A 21,253-nucleotide genomic window follows, 5' to 3' on the forward strand; every position below is an offset into this window, starting at 1 on the left:
GCGTATCTGACTACCTCCGGAGGGGGGCAGGATGATCTGATCGCAATGTGTCTTTTGATTGTGTCCACATTTTTAGACAGGTGTAGACAATCAAAATGTGTACAAGATCAGGACAAAGGACACAAGTTAGAACCAGGTATAAACGGGGCTTCTAAATTCCAACAAGGTGTCAGTGGCGGAGCAGGAGGCAACAGACTGTCCACGCCACGTCTCAGGCACGCCTCAGCTGAGTCACTTTCAGTGTGTGCATGCGTGTGTGGGGTGGGGAGGCTATAGGACAAGGAGGGATAAAGAGCTGAACTCGGTTCCTTCTCTCCTCTCTGGATAACAGCATGCAGGTGTCAAATGTCGGTCATGTTCATGAATGATTAAGAAGCTATTGATATTTACGTCACTTCCAGTGTTTGGCAAATATTTACTAAATGTCTCTCTAGTCAATGTAGTGTTTCAATCTGAATTGAAGTGAGAAGGGGGATAAATAGAGAAAAAGACGGGGTGAGAGACTGGCTCATAATACTAACAGGTAGAATGAGCCAAAACCCCATAAGCTCATAAGATGTTACGCAAATGGAGGGGAGACAGTCAGAAAAGAGAAAAGATGTCCTTTAGAGGGGACCAGGCTAATGCCACGTGTTGGTGACAGGTACAACACATGCTGGCACTGAGGATGGAGCAACAAGGAAGAAAAGAGAGGAGAGAGAGGAACAAGATGGAGTTATTATGAGACAGAGGGAAAGAAAGAAGAAAGAAAATAGAAAGAGCAAAGGAGAGAGAGGGATAGAAAGAGAGAGATAGAGACCCCGTTTCAGTCTGATAGCCCTGCTCACACAGACGACAGCAGCACCCCCTCCTTCTCTCCCACTTGCACAGAAATACCATCACGACCCAATTTGTTTGCTTCCCAGAGGAGAGGAAACCCCTGCCAGCGACTGGACAGGTACTCTTAATGCTTCGCCTCAGGACTCACACCTCATCATCCCCATTCAATGTCACCCTGCAGTCCTTTGCCTTCCGAGCCTTAGAACCACGGACCGTCATCTATTATCACCTCATTTTTCATCTGCGACTCACCAACCAGCACTCCACGTCACTTCTCTCTAGCCCAACATGAGAAAGGGACTCCAGGCCAGCCAGTCTGCTCACACAGGGCAGTGGGACGAGCAGAGGCATCACGAGCAGCGGCTGGGGAGGGCAGAGAAAAAGTTAGCAGCCTTCTGGTTGTCCTTGTCGCAGAGGACGTGGACGTTTTTCAGGCCCCGCGGCGGCAAATGCACCGGCTGCTTCCAGCGGAGCTCCTCGGCAGCTCGCCTACTGAAGAGCGAAGCGTGAGGAGTGTGTGTGTGAGTGTTTGTGTCTGTCTGTCAGCGGCGAGTGTCAGAAGAGTCCTGGCAGACACCCCTATCTGGAGGACCCAAAGCATAAATCTGCGTGTGTATGTGACCTCCATCCCAGAGGTCAAAGGCAGTCTATGTCGTTCTTCAGCCTTCTCCACCATTGGCATTCTTTCTTGGTTGTGTTATCTTAGCAACAGTTGACTAAAGATGGAAGGACAAGCTGTCATTCTAATGTCATTCTCATTCAGGAGGACAAATAAACTGTCATTCTAAAGCCCCTGAAATACGTCGAGCCCAGTGGATTGGTTGAAGAGCGTTTGGCGATTTTCTGCTGTCGACTGGAAGGAATCTCCCCATTCACTAAACTAAACTATCAAAGAGGAGACCATACCACAGAGAAGACATTAGTGGTGGAGATTGGTGTGAAAAGGGGCACCTGTCACTCCCTTAACCCCTACTGGGGACTTTCCAGATGGGGTAACTGTGACCTGCGGAGACCATGGTGGTCACCCATTTAGAGCTAGAGCTGTGCTACCAGGGGAAGAAGCTGAGGGGCTTCACCTGTAAGCTGACCCGCTCCCCCCATGGCTATCTGCCTGAGAGTGCCTGGCTCATCTTGGCTCAGATCCTACTGCCCTACCTGGTGGCCGGCCTGGGCATGGTGGCGGCAGGCATAGTCATGGACTTGGTTCAAGTATGGGCTAACTTTGAGTGTGTGTGTATGTGTTTGTTTGTGTGTGGTATTTATCTGGGCATGCTGTGATGTGTTGAGTAAAACCCCTTCAATCTAAGAAAAAAACAGGTGAGATAGATGAGCTGCCACAGAGGTTTAGGTGTCTACGTTGGCAGATTGCTTTGTATCAGCAATCCCCTTTATAGTGCACTACTTTTGAAAAATATAGGAGAGACTGATAAACAGACGACAGGAGGATAGCAGCAAATCTATCTGGGGACTTCAAAGCTGTTTCAAAGAGCAGTCAGAAGACCTCTGACAGTGGCTATAAATGGCAGCTAGAAAGAGCATCCACGACATGAGAGTGCTGCAGCCATTTGAAAATGTGTGTCAATATCGAAAAGATCATGCACTTGAAGCTTAGCCCGAGTCCCAGATCTGCTTGTGCTGTCTTGCAAACTCCTATGTCATTGTCAATAGGAGTTGGCACGACAGCGCAAACAGAACTGGGACTCAGGCTAACTTGTGGCAATACTCAGTGGTACATTTTGAGGATGGATGACCCACTTGACTGATGAGGTCAGTACCTTGCCCTTCAAAGTGCATTCTATAAAACATGCATATAGGCAAATAAGTATAGAGCAGCAAAATAGCTCTTTCCCTGGTTCACCTTTTGGAAAGATCCCAGCAGACGCATGGCGTGACTGACTCCCTGAATAATGGAATAGGTTGGTGGGTTGGGTAGTGACTTTGACTGAAGTCAGCCTTGAAAGCTCAGGGATTTAGTTCCTTTTCAATTGGAAATGAAAACGTGAAGAAAGAAACAAATGTTCACCTGTAATCAACAAGAGTTATTGTATGCCACTAAGTTACAGCAAGACTGTAATTTTAGTGTCACCAATACTTAACATGTTCAGATTATTGTTATTAGATTATAATGGGATGACAACAGCAACAGGTTATGGTTTTAATCTGAATAAAGAAATTATATAATAGCGGTAATAGTCTTTTCCTGTTACAGTGAATTATTCTGGTTGCCAGATCTGTTTGTGCTTGATCCAACTTCTTTCTGTTTTGGCATGACAACAACCAAGCAATTGGCTAAAGCATGAGTACTGTATATTTGGCAACCAGGCTGGCGGTGTCGGGAGGGATTGTTATGTTCCAGCACTGGGAGGTGCTTGAGGAGATCATTGTGTATGTTTCAGCATTGGGAACTGTTTAGGGAGATCATTATTCATGTTTTAGAACTGGGACATGATTAAAGAGGACATTGTTATGTTTCAGCATTGGGAACTGTTTAGGGAGATCATTATTCATGTTTTAGAACTGGGACATGTTTAAAGAGGTCATTGTGTATGTTTCAGCACTGGGAAGTGTTTAAAGAGATCACAGAGGTGTTTATCTTGGTGCCAGCCCTGGTGGGACTGAAAGGCAACTTGGAGATGACACTGGCATCCAGACTGTCTACAGCAGTAAGTGCACACACACACACACACACACACACACACACACACACACACACACACACACACACACACACACACACACACACACACACACACTGCTGACACACACATACACACACTCAACGCTGCCACAACATGTTTGAATGTAAAACTAAATCTAGATTTTACATACAAACTCACACGCACACCATTTAAAATGTTAAATATTTCGCCTGTTCCTTTATAAACAAACGGTCTATGTCCCTATCAGGCGAATACTGGGCGGCTGGATGATCCAAAGCAGCAGTGGAGGATAGTGTGTAGCAACCTGGCTCTCATTCAGGTGACATTGACCTCTCCTTCAGCAAACACAGCCAATGACATTTTATCAAACCAGTGCTGTCACTTTGGCTAGCCTGTAATGTCAACCACACGTTATTATAAAGTATGTTTATCTGTGAATCCAACAGAGGGCACAAGAGGGTTCACTGTATCAAGGCAATGACATGTCTCTGTGTTATGCCTCATTCTCCCTCCCTCCCTCTATCCCCCTACATCTCCCTCCTTTATTTCCTGCACCCTCTCCTCTTCCCTTGCTGCCTCTTCTGTTCATTCTTTCTCCCCTTTGGTCCCTGCCTCTCCTGCTCTCCGTTCTCTTCCCTTGCTCCTTTTCCACTCTCTCTTCCTTTCCCTCCCGGCTCTTTCTCTCTCTCGCTCTTCCCTTGCTGCATCTTCTGTTCTCCCTCTGTCTCTCTGCTCCCCTCTCCCTCTCTCTCTGCTCCCCTCTCCCTCTCTCTCTGCTCCCCCTCCCCTCCCTACTGCTCCTATTCTCTCTCTCTCCCTCCATAGGTCCAGGCCACAGTGGTGGGTTTCCTGGCTGCGGTAGCTGCAGTGGGTTTGGGTGCGATGACCAGGGGTCGTGTAGACCTGCTGCAGGCTGCTATTTTATGTGCCAGCAGCATCACCACAGCCTTTGTAGCTGCCCTGTCATTGGGCAAGTCAACCTGACAAAACCACAATAGCTGTCATGCCACTAGCCAGTGATAGTGTTAGGTAGTGTCACTTCCATCGTTCAGATGTTAATTAAGTTAGTGTTCCATAGCTAAATCAGAGTACAAAATTAAGATGGCAATCTCAGTGGGCATTTCAAAGAATAATGTTTTATATTTGGGTATTTTGGCAATTATTATGTATTCCTGAGTTTTGATTTTGACAATAGGGTTTTTATCCAACAAATGTATCAACAACTAGATGATTCTAGATCTAAAGTCCGCTCTCTGTGTTGGTAGGCCTGGTAATGGTGGGAGTGATCATTGGCTCAAGGAAGGTGGGCATCAATCCTGACAACGTGGCCACACCCATCGCTGCCAGCCTGGGTGACCTCATCACCCTCTCTCTGCTGGCTGGGGTCAGCAGCTTCCTCTTCCGGTTTAAAGGTCAGATCACTCACAGCAGAATAAGTGGTATGTGCCGGTGTCTGGTCGAGCGGTAAGACTCGACTCCCAGACCACACTTGCTCCCCCGGCGATGGCGTTCGAGCCCCGGCGATGGCGTTCGAGCCCCGGCGATGGCGTTTGAGCCTCGGCGATGGCTTTCGAGCGACCTGCGATGGCGTTCGAGCCCCGGCGATGGCGTTCGAGCCCCGGCGATGGCGTTCGAGCCCCGGCGATGGCGTTCGAGCCTCGGCGATGGCGTTCGAGCGACCTGCGATGGCGTTTGAGCGACCTGCGATGGCGTTCGAGCCCCGGCGATGGCGTTCGAGCCCCGGCGATGGCGTTCGAGCCCCGGCGATGGCGTTCGAGCCTCGCGATGGCGTTCGAGCCCCGGCGATGGTGTTCGAGCCTCGGCACACCCACTGTTTGCCCCCATCCTACCTGTCGTTGCTTTTTCATTGTCTGTCCCCCTGACTTTCTGTCCAGTCGAAAAATATATATAAAAGTAAGAAAGGATGTTTGACATCTAATAGGCCCAATGTTATCTGAACCTTAACCCCTATCACTGACTAGGCCCATATTGATGATTCCTAGGGCTGGATGCAATATTGAGCAAAGCCTCGGTGGAGACATTTCCATTATGCCTGGGTTCTGATTCCCTACACTTCCCCTGAAATGGGCACTTGTTCACTCCCCCTCATGGATTTAAACATTTTGAATTGATGTATGCATGGGGTGGACTAGATAGAGTTTCCACAATATTTCTTAAACCAATCCATCCCATTTAAATCCATGAAGCACTCTTTGACGAGAAGGGTAAAGAATCAGACAGTAGGCCAGTTCTTTCAAATATTCAAAGTATTTAGTAGAATGTGTTGGTTTGAAACTGATCTCTCATTATTTCCAACTGGAAAAGACTATGAGCACCAACAAGATATCTTACATAACTTCACCATTATTTCATTTCAAATTAATTTTCCTTTCCAGGCATAATTTTTTTTATTGATCTTTGTAGTCAATAAAACATCTCTTATTAGTTTCCAAATGAAATATCCTCAAATCTCTCAAAAGAAAATTAATATTCGGGTACTTCAATTGTGTCTTCGGTAGAGGGCAGCACAGTTTCTTTCACGACTAGTTATTTCAGGTCTGCTTAATAAATGTCCAACACAGTACATTGGGTGGGCTCCAGCAATTTCCATTCAGGTCTGCCCAGATTATAGAATCATTTTATCATGTTGACATACAATATGTCTCGCAGATGTAACACTTATTTTCTACCTGCATAGAAAATGTGCATGTGGAATGTACCCACTTTCTCTCTCTCTCTCTCTCACACACACACACACACACACACACACACACACACACACACACACACACACACACACACACACACACACACACACACACACACACACACACACACACACACACACACACACACACACAACCTTTCTTGTCTTCCAGAGATGTGGTACCTGCCTGCTCTGGTGTGTGGCTTTTTCCTGGTTCTCATTCCGCTGTGGGTGGTCATTGCCCGGCACTCTCCTCCAATCAGAGAGGTGCTGAGGTCTGGGTGGCAGCCCGTCATCATGGCCATGTCCATCAGCAGGTAAATGCCTGGGGCTATTTGCATTCTATCAATGTTCAATCCATGAGCGTTCAACTAGATTTCGAAGAAACAAATATGCTGTATATTCACTTGCAGTTACGATCGCAACTTGAAGGCCTTTTGTCACCTTTATCCAAACTGATTTTACAGAACTGGACAGGTGACAGCTACTGCTAAGTAGGCATAAATGCACCAGATCACTTTGACCTATACTCTCCTTTCAGATCAGTGCAGATGGAGGACACAGAGTGGAACTTATCACTTGCCCCTTAGACAATCTACAGCTTTGAACATGTTATGTGACGTTTGTGTCCCATTGTATCCTTGTAAACCACAGTATTGGGGGCCTGATACTGGATAAGACAGTGAGCGACCCGAACTTTGAGGGCATGGCGGTGTTCACTCCCGTAATCAACGGTGAGTGGACCAAACCTAACTCCTCAGATCAAAGAGTGGGGCATGTGTGTAATTCAATGCTCAGATTTACATTTTGTCTCAATATTATTTAAATGTTGAAGAGTCCTTACTTCCTCATAACAAATATCCTCAAGGAGCCATCTATGAAACAGCTGCATGGGAAAAACTAGAAACAAGTTTACCCCATTTGCAATGCTGCTTACCATTGCTAAATATGTATCTTGTAAAATCGCCATGACATCTCATTTGGACATGGGTACGAGTCGAGAAGCCATAGCTTTATTGGTCTCAAGTGGTTCTGAAAAGAGCATTAAGTTCCACTCATCCCTAGCCTGTCCACTACTATAACATATGATGTAAGCTTAAATGTAAAATCTGGTACTCCTTTCCTTAGAAGACAACATCTGGTTGTCTTGGTGGAAAGATAGATGGCATGTTTGACAAAATAATAGACAGGCGTGGTTCTTGTCCTGTTACATTTAAACAGTCTTTGAAGTATGACAGTAAATTACTATAACTTGTGTGACTAATTACATGAAGCCACTGCGCTATTGTAAACAATGTCATTTTAAAGTTTAATGTTTTAAGGGCAGCAGGTAGCCTAGCGGTTAAGGGCATTGGGCCAGTAACTGAAAGGTTGCTGGTTTGAATCCCTGAGCTGCCAAAGTGAAAATAATCTGCCGTTCTGCCCTTGAGTAAGGTAATTAAACCCCAACAACAACTGCTCCCTAGGGGCTGATGACATCAATTAAGGTAGCCCCCCCACACGTCTGATCCAGATGGGTTGGGTTAAATGCGGAAGACACGTGAATGCATTCAGTTGTGCAACTGAATAAGTATCCCAATTCTGATATTTTTTCTACTCATTGGTCTTTTGACCAATTACAGCAGATCTTTTCACAGCATATTTTTTTCAGAGCTGATCTGATTGGTCAAAAGACCAATTAGTGAAAAAAAGATCAGAATTGGGCTGCCTGTGTAAACACAGCCTAAGACTAGCATGCCAATGTTTGTTGCCCACGGCTAGCCACCATCGCTGGAGAAGACTAACAATAAGGTTTACATAAACCTCTTTAGAATGACAACTATGTACTGTCTGCTTCAGAGGATTTCCTCTATGTCTTTGCCAGCCTCAGCTAGCGCTAGCAAAGCTTTTCGCATTAATCGGCGTTTCAAGACAGGAAGTGCATTTGCATTGCCATTCAGTGTTTTTTTCTCTCTCTTACGCACTCTCTTTTTTCCCTCCCTCCTTGTTTATTCTTCTCTTACCTTTCTCCCTCTGCATCCCAATCTTGTTCTATCTTCTTCCCTCTTTCTTTCTGCCTATCAATCTTTCTGTCTTTATCCACCTCTCTCCCTCCATCCTCCTTACCTCTAATGGACACAAGATCATGCAATCGCTGCGTACAAACTCACTTTAAATATATGCCATTACATTCACATCAGAATTATCCCTACATAATTAACTAGAAAGAGTTGCAGAAAAACAAAATCAACTAAAATTACCTTGAAGACGCTTCATCATAACCTTGAAAATACCTATAATTTACTAAACCCAAAGCTCAAGCCTAAATATGTAAATAACTAATTATAATATTCCATACAGCAGACACTTTTATCTAAAGTGACTTACAAGTCATGTGTGTATAGATTTTGCATATGGGTGGTCCCAGGAATCAAACCTAGTATCCTGGTGTTAGAAGCACCATGCTCTACCAACTGAGCTACAAAGGACCAACAGACAAATTCAACAAAATACGATTATAAAAATGTATTTCAACGACTGTTCGGCTCCTTCCCTTCACCCAGGTGTGGGAGGTAACCTGGTAGCCATCCAGGCCAGCCGCATCTCCACCTACCTACACTACTGGAGTATGCCAGGGACCCTGCCCTTCCCGATGACACAACACTGGCCTGGCCCCTGCCTGACCTTCTGCTCCTCAGGTCAGCAGTCAAAACACACTTCAACTTCAAACACACAGGATGACACAACACTGCCCTTGCCTCAACTTCAGCTCACAACACTGCCCTGACCCCTGCCTGACCTTCAGCTCACAACACTTCCCTGACCCATGCCTGACCTTCAGCTCACAACACTGCCCTTCCCAGATTTTCAGCTCACAACACTGCCCTGACCCCTGCCTGACCTTCAGCTCACAACACTTCCCTGACCCCTGCCTGACCTTCAGCTCACAACACTTCCCTGACCACTGCCTGCCCTTTAGCTCACAACACTCCCCCTGCCTGACCTTCATCTCACAACACTGCCCTGACCCCTGCCTGACCTTTAGCTCACAACACTCCCCCTGCCTGACCTTCAGCTCACAACACTGCCCTGACCCCTGTCTGACCTTCAGCTCACAACCATGCCCTGCCTGACCTTCAGCTTACAACACTGCCCTGACCCCTGACTGACCTTCAGCTCACAACCATGCCCTTGTCTGACTTTCAAACCACAACACTGTCATTGCTTGACCTTCACAACACTGTCCTGACCCTTGCCTGTTCTTCACAACACTGGCATGACCCCTACCTGACCTTCAGCTCCTCAGCTAATCAGTCAAACAAACTTAAAATAAACACAAAAGAAGCAGAGGGGTCAAATGAACACTGCACACATCTACACACAATAGTAATAACCCGTAACAGTCGTCAGTACCCTGCCCGCTCTTGTACACCTCCTCCTAGACATTAAAATGCTTTTGGAAGTTTAGCTTATTTTCTGCTTACTTTTAAGATGTCCTCTAAGTCTCCTGTTTACATCAACAGGGGTCAACTCCAAGTCAGCGAGGGTTCTAGTCTTCCTGGTAGTTCCGGGTCACCTGCTTTTCCTCTACACCATCCACTTACTGAATGGCGGCCATGGTGCCCTCACGCCTGCCTTTGTCTGCCTCTACCTGTGTGCGGCCCTGCTACAGGTCAGAGGTCAAACTGATATGTACCACAGACATGACCCACTGTACCACTCCTACTTTAAAAGGTGACATATGGTGAAAAATGAATTTAAAAAAAAGTTGTGACCTTGGTGAAGACTGAATATGGCCCCTGGGGAATGTTATAGCAGCACAGCATTGCTTAGAATTAAGGGCAATGGTGACATCATTGAGGACCTTTAAGGTTGCAGTGACACCTCCATAACCTGAGCGGAAACTAGGCCTATAACAGTTAGGATCAGCTTGATCTCCTCCTTTAAATAAAGGACGAACTGTGGCTGCCTTCCAAGCAGTGGGAGCCTCCATAGAATGGAGAGACAGGTTAAAAGGTCAGAGATAGGTTTGGCGATGACGGGGGCAGCAACCTTAAAGAAAAAAGGGTATAAACCATCTGACCCAGATAGTTTTTTGGGGTCAAGTTTCAGGAGCTCCTCTAGCACCTCAGACTTAGTGACTACCTGCAGGGAGAAACTTTGTATCAGGGCAGGGGTAAAAGAGGAAGAAGCATCGGGGATAGTCGCATTAGAAGGGGTGGAAGATGAGGAAATGTTGGCTGGGCAAGGAGGCATGGCTGAGTCAAATAGGAATCCTGACTTAATGAAGTGGTCATTAAACCACAACCACATCAATAACAACCACAACATCAACTTTAAGAGACATGTGCAGCTGTGAGGAGGGTTTATTCTCCAGGTCTTTAACCGTTTTCCAGAACTTCTCGGGGTTAGACTGAAGAGAGAGAACTGCTCCTTAAAGTAACTCACTTTGGCCTTCCGTATAGCCTATGTCCATTTCAAGGACAGATGTTCCTTAATACTACGCCTCTCTTTTGTTTGGATCTCACACATTGAGGGTTTGGGTCGAGTAAATCATAGTTTTACACTACAAGAGCCATTGACGATATAAACAACGGCCTTAGTAGAAATGTTAATAAAAGATTTACTGTTTTCAGCCCTCTTGCCAAACTCTGGCGCTGCAATTCAAACCACACGTCGCTGAAAATGCTGACCAGTATATGATACATCTGTAGAACACCAGCCCAGTGTTTTAGTCCTGCTACTTATCAGATTAAACATATTTTTCAGAGTTGATATGACCTGTGGTGTCATTAGCAACTTTTTAGATACTTGAAAAACAAAAATAAATGTATACAGACAGTGTGAACCATGTACGTGTTTTTGCCCTTAATGTTTATTGTTCACATGACCTCAACTTATTTTTACTTGTTCACATAATCTACATAATAATGGGATGTTGCTAGACAGTATAACAGAGAAGCTATTGAACATGGCCTATACATCTTTACCAGGGTGAAAGGGACATTGTATTACAGCTTCTGCACTGTCCAACTTCCCTCAGTTACCTGCACTAGTGGGTTACTCATCGTGCTGTCAACTGATTCACAGGTTGTGATTCTGCTGTACCTGGCTGACCTGATGGTGCGCTGGATGTGGCGGAGGGGGCTGGACCCGGATAACTACTCTATCCCGTACCTCACGGCTCTGGGGGATCTGTTGGGGACCGGCTTCCTGGCCCTGAGCTTCAGGGCCATTCGATCTATACCAGCCCACCATGTCTAGTGCGACTGAAATTAAGATATAACAACGTGGCCTACACACTGTAGTTTCACAGGCCTCCGACAACCACCAAGCTTGACTTCACATATGGTCTCTTGGCTCCACAGAAGCCCTGTTTATGCCTGCCATTAGCATGCGTCCTTCGTCCTGATCTTGTCCATTTACATTTAAGATCTGATCACAATGCGTCTTTTAAAAGTCTACACAATCAGAATGTGGAAAAGATCAGGGAAAAGGCGTCATGTTAGAACCAGGTATCAACAGGGCTTAAGAAATGAATGCTGCTAAGGGAGTACCTCTATACTGTAGCTCGACAGTCTTTCAGTGCCCAGTTACCACATAGAAGCTACCTGTTGAGATGTGAACGCTTTAAACGCTTTAATGGTAAAATGGTAAATGCACTGTACTAAAGCAATGATATTGTCTGCGCTTGTTTGTTTGCTGACTGTCTATACATTTATCCTCATGCTCAAAAATGGTTCACTTGTGAGTTTAGTCACAATAAATGTACTAATGCACTCACAGGATAAACACACTATAAACCAATAGAGGACATGGGATTAATCCATGTGTCACAATTTCAATGATCGACCACTGCTATTTTCATTTGTGCCTCCAAACCATTACTGTACAAACTACGGGAGTCATGTGGGGCCTTTAATTAAGTCAATTAATATATACTTTTAAAAACAGGCTTAAATCATCTTTGATGCTCTGCAATGACACAAACGATATAACTTTCACCAAAGATTTCAACAGTTATAATCATGTTTTCAATTGTACAGGACACATGTTGACTTAGTATGTATGTTACTGTGTTAACAATAGTCAGATTGTACCTAGAGAGCACTTGCTCACTTGCTCTTATTTTAGTAACCCAATTTGTATCAATGTGTTCCATTGTTGGAGTAAAACCATTCACACACAATGCCTGTCTTCCATTTTATGACCCCACATATCTTACAGTAGAATCAATGCATGTCATGTGATTTTACAAAACAGGTCAATAAAATGTGACCTAACCGCCAGCAACATTTAAACACGTCCTTGTGACAACCCTGCATTTCAACATCACGGTACCCAGGCCGATCTTCTGCTACGGGGGGGGGCATAAATATCTGTGCTGATCACCCCAACAGTTATTTCTCACACACACACGGTAAAACATTACCAAAACCACAAATTCCATAAAGCGATGCCCGTGCTGTAGGGATAGAACCGTGTCGGGGTCAAGGTTCATGTCTCGTGGCTGTGGAGCACATACTGTAGAAGTGCCGTGTTGACATTGTGTCAGAGAACATGGCAGGTATCCAGATTAAGTGAAGCCTATGACAAATGGCTAGACCTTTACTTAAAGGGATAGTTTGGAAAAAAATTACATGTTACAATATTTATTTATTTACCTTGAAAGCAGTTTGTGGACAAGGAGTGACAGCATTACACACTTTTGGTTTTGTTAAACTAGCCACTGCCAACAAATGTAATTTCACTCAACTATCAAAGTAAGCCCCATGTTGCAGACTTGTCTTAGGTGGACTTTATCAGACAGGTGTCCAAGCCTCCAGAAGGGTCACTGTTGGTACGAGCATAATGTGAAGAGTATTGACATCAAGACTGATAAAACTATTGCCTATATAATTGGACACAACTGTTTTGAATGCAGTGAAAGTACTCTCTTCTCATACCTTTGTTCACAGGGCCTATAAAACTGCATGATTTGACCTCAATATTTCAAACATACACAGTAAATTCAACATATTGCACAGATGGATTCTTACCCTTTGTGTTGACTGCTACGCCAACATTCCAGACACAGACACACACAAACTGCTTAGATGTGTTTACTTGACTGTCTGATGTTATGGTAGTTATTCCTAATGTCTAAATGTGTGCTCTATCTGCAGTTTGTTGACACTGGGACACAAATATCACAATAAATAAACCGTCCAATGAGAGTCAACTCTCTACAGAATAAGGAAAACACTGGTGTCACATTTCCAGAGGATGTCATACACCTTTAAGTCATACGGCCCACTCAAAGGCACTGATAGAGATACTCTCAGCACCCCTATTCCTTCAGATAGCGTTCCTTTTAGTCTTTACTGTAGAATGGTGGTGACATAATCAACTTTGAAAGAAATAATAATAATTGTAACCAAAGTTTGTTGGTGGTGTCAAAGTTTGGTCATTTTGAGTTAATGTGCACTTCTGAGGTGCATTTGACCCATACAGAGGCAATCATTTCATCTCCATTGGCTCATTACTAACAGTACAACATCTTCATCTTAAGTGTCCATTCCCCGTTGTCTCATCTTAAAGCCACTTTCACTTTTGATATGAAAGATATCTTCAGTTCCTTAGATTTCACCAGGTTAGTCCTCTCCGTAAAACATACCTGTGCTTTGAAGAGTCCCAGGATCCATGTTAAAAGTGTCTGTACCACTTCTTTTGAACCCTCTGTCAGAGGTTATACATAATGTTGTTATAAGCAACAGCTGTTAAAAGCCGCCAGAATAGCTGACATCAGCTATACATAACAAGTAATAAGCTAGTGGGGCCGGGCACAATGTCACAATGTCACGCTTCCAACTACTACGTTCCAACTACTACGTTCCAACTACTATGTAGTGCTTATGATAGATGGTTCAAACTAAGGCTCCTCCTAAGAAGCGTAACGTCATCAAAATTTCAGGTACTCCGGCGTGGAGTAGTTGAACAGCAGGAAGTCCATGTGGTAGAGGTTATACAGCTTCTTCTGATAGAAGGGTCTGATGTTGTTGAAGAACTGAGCGGCCATGTCTCCCGTAGTCCTGGTGTTCTTGGCCGAGGCAGGGAAAGTCACCTGGCCCTCCACCCCAGCCAGCTGCAGCACGTAGCGGGAGTCCTGCTCCAGCGTCTCGTACTTGCCCACCACGTCGTAGTGGATGAGGCAGGGGTGGCACAGCGAGTGCACACGCTCCCAGTGCTCGTTGAAGGGCTCCTCACGCTGTGTGGCCGGGTCCACCAGGTAGTACACAAACTCCTCGAAGGAGACGTCGTCTCCCCGCTCCAGTGCTTCGGCCTGGGGGTTGGGCCGGTGCCGGCGGATGATCTTGGTGCCGTAGCGCTTGTGGAAGGCCGTGTTGTAGCTGCGTGTGAATTTGTTGCGGTAAGCTGAAACGAGCCGCTCAAAGGGCTCACGCACGAACACAAACTTCAGGTAGGAGCGCAGCCGCTGGTTGATCTGAGAGGTGGAATACTCAGAGAGGGTGCGCAGGTTGCCAGGCACGTGGGCCTCGTTGGCGGGGATGGCGAGGGGGTCGCGGTGGGGGCCAGCGGCGCCTGTCAGGACCATTAGGACACGCTTCCAGTTGGTGCAGGCCACCTTGGGCACGTAGCAGTAGAGCAGGCCGTGCTGGTCATCCACAATGACGTGCTTGAGGTCCTCGGGGATGAGCACGCGACGCTTGCGCGTGTATGAGCGGCAGGCGTCCTCCAGCAGCTCCCGCCGACCCTGGTGGGTCACCTGCACTGTCGACTGCTCCAGCTGTAAGAGAGGAGAGGATTCCAGACACTGACACAAATGGTAGATGGCTCAGTGTGGTTTAACAGTTAATTGAGCTTGAGTAGAGTAGGAAATGAGATGGCAGGTGGTTATTGCTTGGGGATACATTTTTATATCCATGTCACTGCACACATTGACATATTTTAACATGTTAACACATGAACAAGTTTCAACATTGTACCTCATTAGATAGGAGACAGGAAACTGATCTGGAGAACACCAAAAATATGTCATGTCAGGAGGCTGAGCACAAGCGCTGAACAATCTATTAAGGGTTTTGTCTCCAGAACTAAAATGTTTTGTCTCCAGAACTAAAGTGTTTTGGCTCCAGAACTAAATGAGTTTGGCTCAGGAACTAAATAGTGTTGGCTCCAGAACTAAAGAAGTTTGGCTCAGGAACTAATGGAGTTTGGCTCAGTAACTAAATGGTGTTGGCTCCAAAACTAAAGAAGTGTGGCTCAGGAATTAATGGAGTTTGGCTCAGTAACTAAATGGTGTTGGCTCCAGAACTAAAAGAGTGTTGGCTCCAGAACTAACCCCTATGGCACTTCATGTACAGTGCATTCGGAAAGTATTCAGACCCCTTGACTTTTCCACATTTTGTTACGTTACAGCCTTATTCGAAAATGAATTAAATAGTTGTTTTCCTCGTCGATCTACACACAATACCCCATAATGACAAAGAAAAATAAGGTTTTTAGAAAATGTTGTTAATGTATAATTTTTTAAAACTGAAATATCACATTTGGATAAGTACTCAGACCCTTTACTCAGTACTTTGTTGAAGCACCTTTGGCAGCGATTACAGCCTTGAGTCTTCTTGGGTATGAAGCTACAAGCTTGGCACACCTGTATTTGGAGAGTTTCTCCAATTCTTCTCTGCAGATCCTCTCAAGCTCTGTCAGGTTGGATGGGGAGCGTTGCTGCTATTTTCAGGTCACTCCAGAGATGTTCAATTCCGGGCTCTGGCTGGTGCACTCAAGGACATTCAGAGCCACTCCTGCGTTATCTTGGCTGTGTGCTTAGGGTCATTGTCTTGTTGGAAGGTAAACCTTCACCCTAGTCTGAGGTCCTGAGTGCTCTGGAGCAGGTTTTCATCAAGGATCTCTCAGTACTTTTCTCCGTTCATCTTTCCCTCAATCTTGACTCATCTACCAGTCCCTGCCGCTGAAAAACATCCCCACAGCAAGATGCTGCCACCACCCTCTTTCACCGCAGGGATGGTGATAGGTTTCCACCAGGCGTGAGGCTTGCCATTCAGGCAAAAGAGTTTAATCTTGGTTTCATCAGTCCAGAGAATCTTGTTTCTCATGGTCTGAGTCTTTAGGTGCCTATTGGCAAAATCCAAGCGGGCTGTCATCTGCCTTTTACTGAGTGGTTTCCGTCTGGCCACTCTACCATAAAGGCCTGGTTGTTGGAATGATGCAGAGATGGTTGTCCTTCTGGAAGGTTCTCCCATCTCCACAGAGGAACTCTGAAGCTCTGTCAGAGTGACCATCGGGTTCCTGGTCACCTCCCTGCCCAAGGCCCTTCTCCCCGATTGCTAAGTTTGGCCAGGCAGCCAGATCTAGGAAGAGTCTTGGTAGTTCCAAACTTAATCCATTTAAGAATGATGGAAGCCACTGTGTTCTTGGGGACCTTCAATGCTGCAGAAATGTGTTGGTACTCTTCCCCAGATCTGTGCCTCGACACAATCCTGTCTCGGAGCTCTACGGACAATTCCTTTGACCTCATGGTTTGGTTTTTACTCTGACATGCACGGTCAACTGTGGGACCTTACAGTTGAAGTCGGAAGTTTACATACACCTTAGCTAAATACATTAACTCAGTTTTTCCACAATTCCTGACATTTATTCCTCATAAAAATCCCCTGTCTTAGGTCAGTTAGGATCACCACTTTATTTTAACAATGTGAAATGTCAGAATAATAGAAGAGAGAATGATTTATTTCAGCTTTTATTTCTTTCATCACATTCCCAGTGGGTCAGAAGTTTACATACACTCAACTTGTTATGAACTTGAGAGAAGACCCAAAAGCGGTTTTAACAGAAAACAGAGTTCTTTAATGAAAAAACAGGAATGGCATAAATCCTCTTCCAACGTTGTCAGCGGAACAAAAAGAACGTTAGTATAGTGCAGGTGGCACCTGCCAGGCAGACTCCGACAGGACAGGACAAGGTGGAAGCAAACGAGACGACAGCTTGCTTCTGGCATCAAAAAACACAAACAAGAATCAGACCCTGAAAGTAGCAGGAACAGAGAGAAAATAGAGACCTAATCAGAGGGGGAAGAGAGAACAGGTGGGGAAAGAGAGAATGAGCTAGTTAGGGAAATGTAGAACAGCTGAAGAATGAGAGACAGAGAAGGTAACCTAAAAAGACCAGCAGAGAGAGAGAGTGAAGAGAAAGGACAGGAACAGACATAACAAGACATGACAGTACCCCCCCACTCACCGAGCGCCTCCTGGCGCACTCGAGGAGGAAACCTGGCGGCAACGGAGGAAATCATCGATCAGCGAACGGTCCAGCACGTCCCGAGAGGGAACCCAACTCCTCTCCTCAGGACCGTACCCCTCCCAATCCACTAGGTACTGATGACCACGGCCCCGAGGGCGCATGTCCAAAATCTTACGAACCCTGTAGATGGGTGCGCCTCGACAAGGATGGGGGGGGGGAGGGACGAGCGGGGGCGCGAAGAACGGGCTTAACACAGGAGACATGGAAGACCGGGTGAACGCGACGAAGATAGCGTGGGAGAAGAAGTCGCACTGCGACAGGATTAATGACCTGGGAAATACGGAACGGACCAATGAACCGCGGGGCCAACTTGCGAGAAGCTGTCTTAAGGGGAAGGTTCTGAGTGGAGAGCCATACTCTCTGACCGCAACAATATCTAGGACTCTTGGTCCTACGCTTATTAGCGGCCCTCACAGTCTGCGCCCTATTACGGCAAAGTGCCGACCTGACCCCCTTCCAGGTGCGCTCGCAACGCTGGACAAAAGCCTGAGCGGAGGGGACGCAGGACTCGGCGAGCTGAGATGAGAACAGCGGAGGCTGGTACCCGAGGCTACACTGAAAAGGGGATAGACCGGTAGCAGACGAGGGAAGCGAGTTGTGGGCGTACTCTGCCCAGGGGAGCTGTTCTGACCAAGACGCAGGGTTACGAAAAGAAAGACTGCGTAAAATGCGACCAACAGTCTGATTGGCCCGTTCGGCTTGACCGTTAGACTGGGGATGAAAGCCGGACGAGAGACTGACGGAAGCCCCAATCAAACGGCAAAACTCCCTCCAAAATTGAGACGTGAACTGCGGGCCTCTGTCGGAAACGACGTCAGACGGAAGGCCATGAATTCGGAAAACATTCTCGATAATGATCTGAGCCGTCTCCTTAGCAGAAGGGAGCTTATCGAGAGGAATGAAATGAGCCGCCTTAGAGAATCTATCGACAACCGTAAGAATAACTGTCTTCCCCGCTGATGAAGGCAGTCCGGTGATAAAATCTAAAGCGATGTGAGACCACGGTCGAGAGGGAATGGGAAGCGGTCTGAGACGGCCGGCAGGAGGAGAGTTCCCAGATTTAGTCTGCGCGCAGACCGAACAAGCGGCGACAAATCGACGCGTCACGTTCCCGAGTGGGCCACCAGAAACGCTGGCGAATGGAAGCGAGCGTACCCCGAACGCCGGGGTGGCCGGCTAACTTGGCAGAGTGGGCCCACTGAAGAACGGCCGGACGAGTAGGAACGGGAACGAACAGAAGGTTCCTAGGACAAGCTCGCGGCGACGGAGTGTGAGCGAGTGCTTGCTTTACCTGCCTCTCAATTCCCCAGACAGTCAACCCGACAACACGCCCGTCAGGGAGAATCCCCTCGGGGTCGGTGGAGACCTCAGAAGAACTGAAGAGACGAGATAAAGCATCAGGCTTGGTGTTTTTTGAGCCCGGACGATAAGAAATAACAAACTCGAAACGAGCGAAAAACAGAGCCCAACGAGCCTGACGCGCATTAAGTCGTTTGGCTGAACGGATGTACTCAAGGTTCCTATGGTCAGTCCAAACGACAAAAGGAACGGTCGCCCCCTCCAACCACTGTCGCCATTCGCCTAGGGCTAAGCGGATGGCGAGCAGTTCGCGATTACCAACATCATAGTTACGTTCTGACGGCGATAAGCGATGAGAGAAAAACGCGCAAGGATGGACCTTGCCGTCAGAGAGAGCGCTGAGAAAGAATGGCTCCCACGCCCACCTCTGACGCGTCAACCTCAACAACAAACTGGCTAGAGATGTCAGGTGTAACAAGAATAGGAGCGGATGTAAAACGATTCTTAAGAAGATCAAAAGCTCCCTGGGCGGAAACGGACCACTTAAAGCACGTCTTAACAGAAGTAAGGGCTGTGAGGGGAGCTGCCACCTGACCGAAATTACGGATGAAACGACGATAGAAATTAGCGAAGCCCAGAAAGCGCTGCAGCTCGACGCGTGACTTAGGAACGGGCCAATCAATGACAGCCTGGACCTTAGCGGGATCCATCTTAATGCCCTCAGCGGAAATAACGGAACCGAGAAAAGGGACAGAGGCGGCATGAAAAATGCACTTCTCAGCCTTCACATAAAGACAGTTCTCCAAAAGGCGCTGGAGGACGCGTCGCACGTGCTGAACATGAATCGAGAGAGACGGAGAAAAATCAGGATATCGTCCATGTAAACGAAAACAAAAATGTTCAGCATGTCTCTCAGGACGTCGTTAACTAGTGCCTGAAAGACAGCTGGAGCGTTAACGAGGCCGAAAGGAAGAACCCGGTATTCAAAGTACCCTAACGGAGTGTTAAACGCCGTCTTCCACTCGTCCCCCTCCCTGATGCGCACGAGATGGTAGGCGTTACGAAGGTCCAATTTGGTGAAAAACCTGGCTCCCTGCAGGATCTCGAAGGCTGAAGACATAAGAGGAAGCGGATAACGATTCTTAACTGTTATGTCATTCAGCCCTCGATAATCCACGCATGGGCGCAGGGACCCGTCCTTCTTCTGAACAAAAAAAACCCCCGCTCCGGCGGGAGAGGAGGAGGAGACAATGGTACCGGCGTTGAGCGAAACCGACAAATAATCCTCGAGAGCCTTACGTTCGGGAGCCGACAGAGAGTATAATCTACCCCGGGGGAGTAGTTCCCGGAAGGAGATCAATACTACAGTCATACGACCGGTGTGGAGGGAGAGAAGTGGCCTTGGAACGACTGAACACCGTGCGCAGATCGTGATACTCCTCCGGCACCCCTGTCAAATCGCCAGGCTCCTCCTGTGAAGTAGAGACAGAGGAAACAGGAGGGATAGCAGACATTAAACAGGTTACATGACAAGAAACATTCCAGGATAGGATAGTATTACTAGACCAATTAATAGAGAAGGGTTATGGCGCACTAGCCAGGGATGACCCAAAACAACAGGTGTAAAAGGTGAACGAAAATTAAAAAAGAAATGGTTTCGCTATGATTACCAGAGACAGTGAGGGTTAAAGGCAGCGTCTCACGCTGAATCTTGGGGAGAGAACTACCATCTAAAGCGAACAAGGCCGTGGGCTCCCTAACTGTCTGAGAGGAATGTCATGTTCCCGAGCCCAGGTCTCGTCCATAAAACAGCCCTCCGCCCCAGAGTCTATCAAGGCACTGCAGGAAGCAGATGAACCGGGCCAGCGGAGATGGACCGGAAAAGTAGTGCGTGATCCAGAAGGAGAGGCCTGAGTAGTTGCGCTCACCAGTAGCCCTCCTCTTACTGATGAGCTCTGGCTTTTACTGGACATGAGGTGACAAAATGACCAGCGGAGCCGCAGTAGAGACAGAGGCGATTGGTGATTCTCCGTTCCTTCTCCTTGGCCGAGATGCGGATACCCCCAGCTGCATAGGCTCAGCATCCGAGCCGGCGGAGGAGGGTGGCAGTGATGCGGCAGGTGGCAGTGATGTGGAGAGGGGAGCAGCGGAGAACGCGAGCTCCTTTCCTCGAGCTCGGCGACGAAGATCAAACCGTCGCTCTATGCGAATAGCGAGAGCTATTAAGGAGTCCAGACTGGAAGGAACCTCCCGGGAGAGGATCTCGTCCTTAACCTCGACGAGGAGACCCTCCAGAAAACGAGCGAGCAAAGCCGGCTCGTTCCAGTCACTTGAGGCAGCGAGAGTGCGAAACTCAATAGAATAATCCGTTATGGATCGATTCCCCTGACATAGGGAAGACAGGGCCCTGGAAGCCTCCTCCCCAAAAACAGAACGGTCAAAAACCCGTATCATCTCCTCCTTAAAG

At 47.0% G+C, this 21,253-nt stretch overlaps 2 protein-coding genes across 3 annotated transcripts in view; one reads left to right on the forward strand and one right to left on the reverse strand.

The window, feature by feature from the left end:
• The first annotated feature begins 244 nt into the window (after positions 1 to 244).
• Positions 245 to 11,430, forward strand: LOC135541413 (solute carrier family 41 member 3-like). 2 transcript variants are annotated; one of them, XM_064967647.1, is made up of 10 exons: positions 245 to 2,028; positions 3,375 to 3,482; positions 3,727 to 3,798; positions 4,305 to 4,449; positions 4,745 to 4,891; positions 6,359 to 6,503; positions 6,841 to 6,920; positions 8,730 to 8,864; positions 9,690 to 9,900; positions 11,257 to 11,339. In XM_064967647.1, exons 1-10 carry the CDS (start codon positions 1,834 to 1,836, stop codon positions 11,261 to 11,263), a joined length of 1,245 nt encoding a protein of 414 aa, XP_064823719.1. In that variant the 5' UTR covers positions 245 to 1,833; the 3' UTR covers positions 11,264 to 11,339. The 2 variants fall into 2 exon arrangements, with proteins under 2 accessions (XP_064823719.1, XP_064823718.1); XM_064967646.1 differs by having other exon boundaries at positions 247 to 2,028; positions 9,690 to 9,838; positions 11,257 to 11,430.
• A 921-nt stretch (positions 11,431 to 12,351) lies between these two features.
• The window catches only part of LOC135541415 (carbohydrate sulfotransferase 11-like), a 36,929-nt gene continuing 28,027 nt past the window's right edge, over positions 12,352 to 21,253 (reverse strand). Inside the window, exon 3 of the mRNA XM_064967650.1 lies at positions 12,352 to 14,953. Coding sequence (XP_064823722.1) covers positions 14,108 to 14,953 — 846 coding nt within the window. The 3' untranslated portion in view covers positions 12,352 to 14,107. The remainder of the gene's footprint in view (positions 14,954 to 21,253) is intronic.

Source organism: Oncorhynchus masou, chromosome 6 (genome assembly GCF_036934945.1).
Source record: "Oncorhynchus masou masou isolate Uvic2021 chromosome 6, UVic_Omas_1.1, whole genome shotgun sequence".
Lineage (NCBI taxonomy): Eukaryota > Metazoa > Chordata > Actinopteri > Salmoniformes > Salmonidae > Oncorhynchus > Oncorhynchus masou.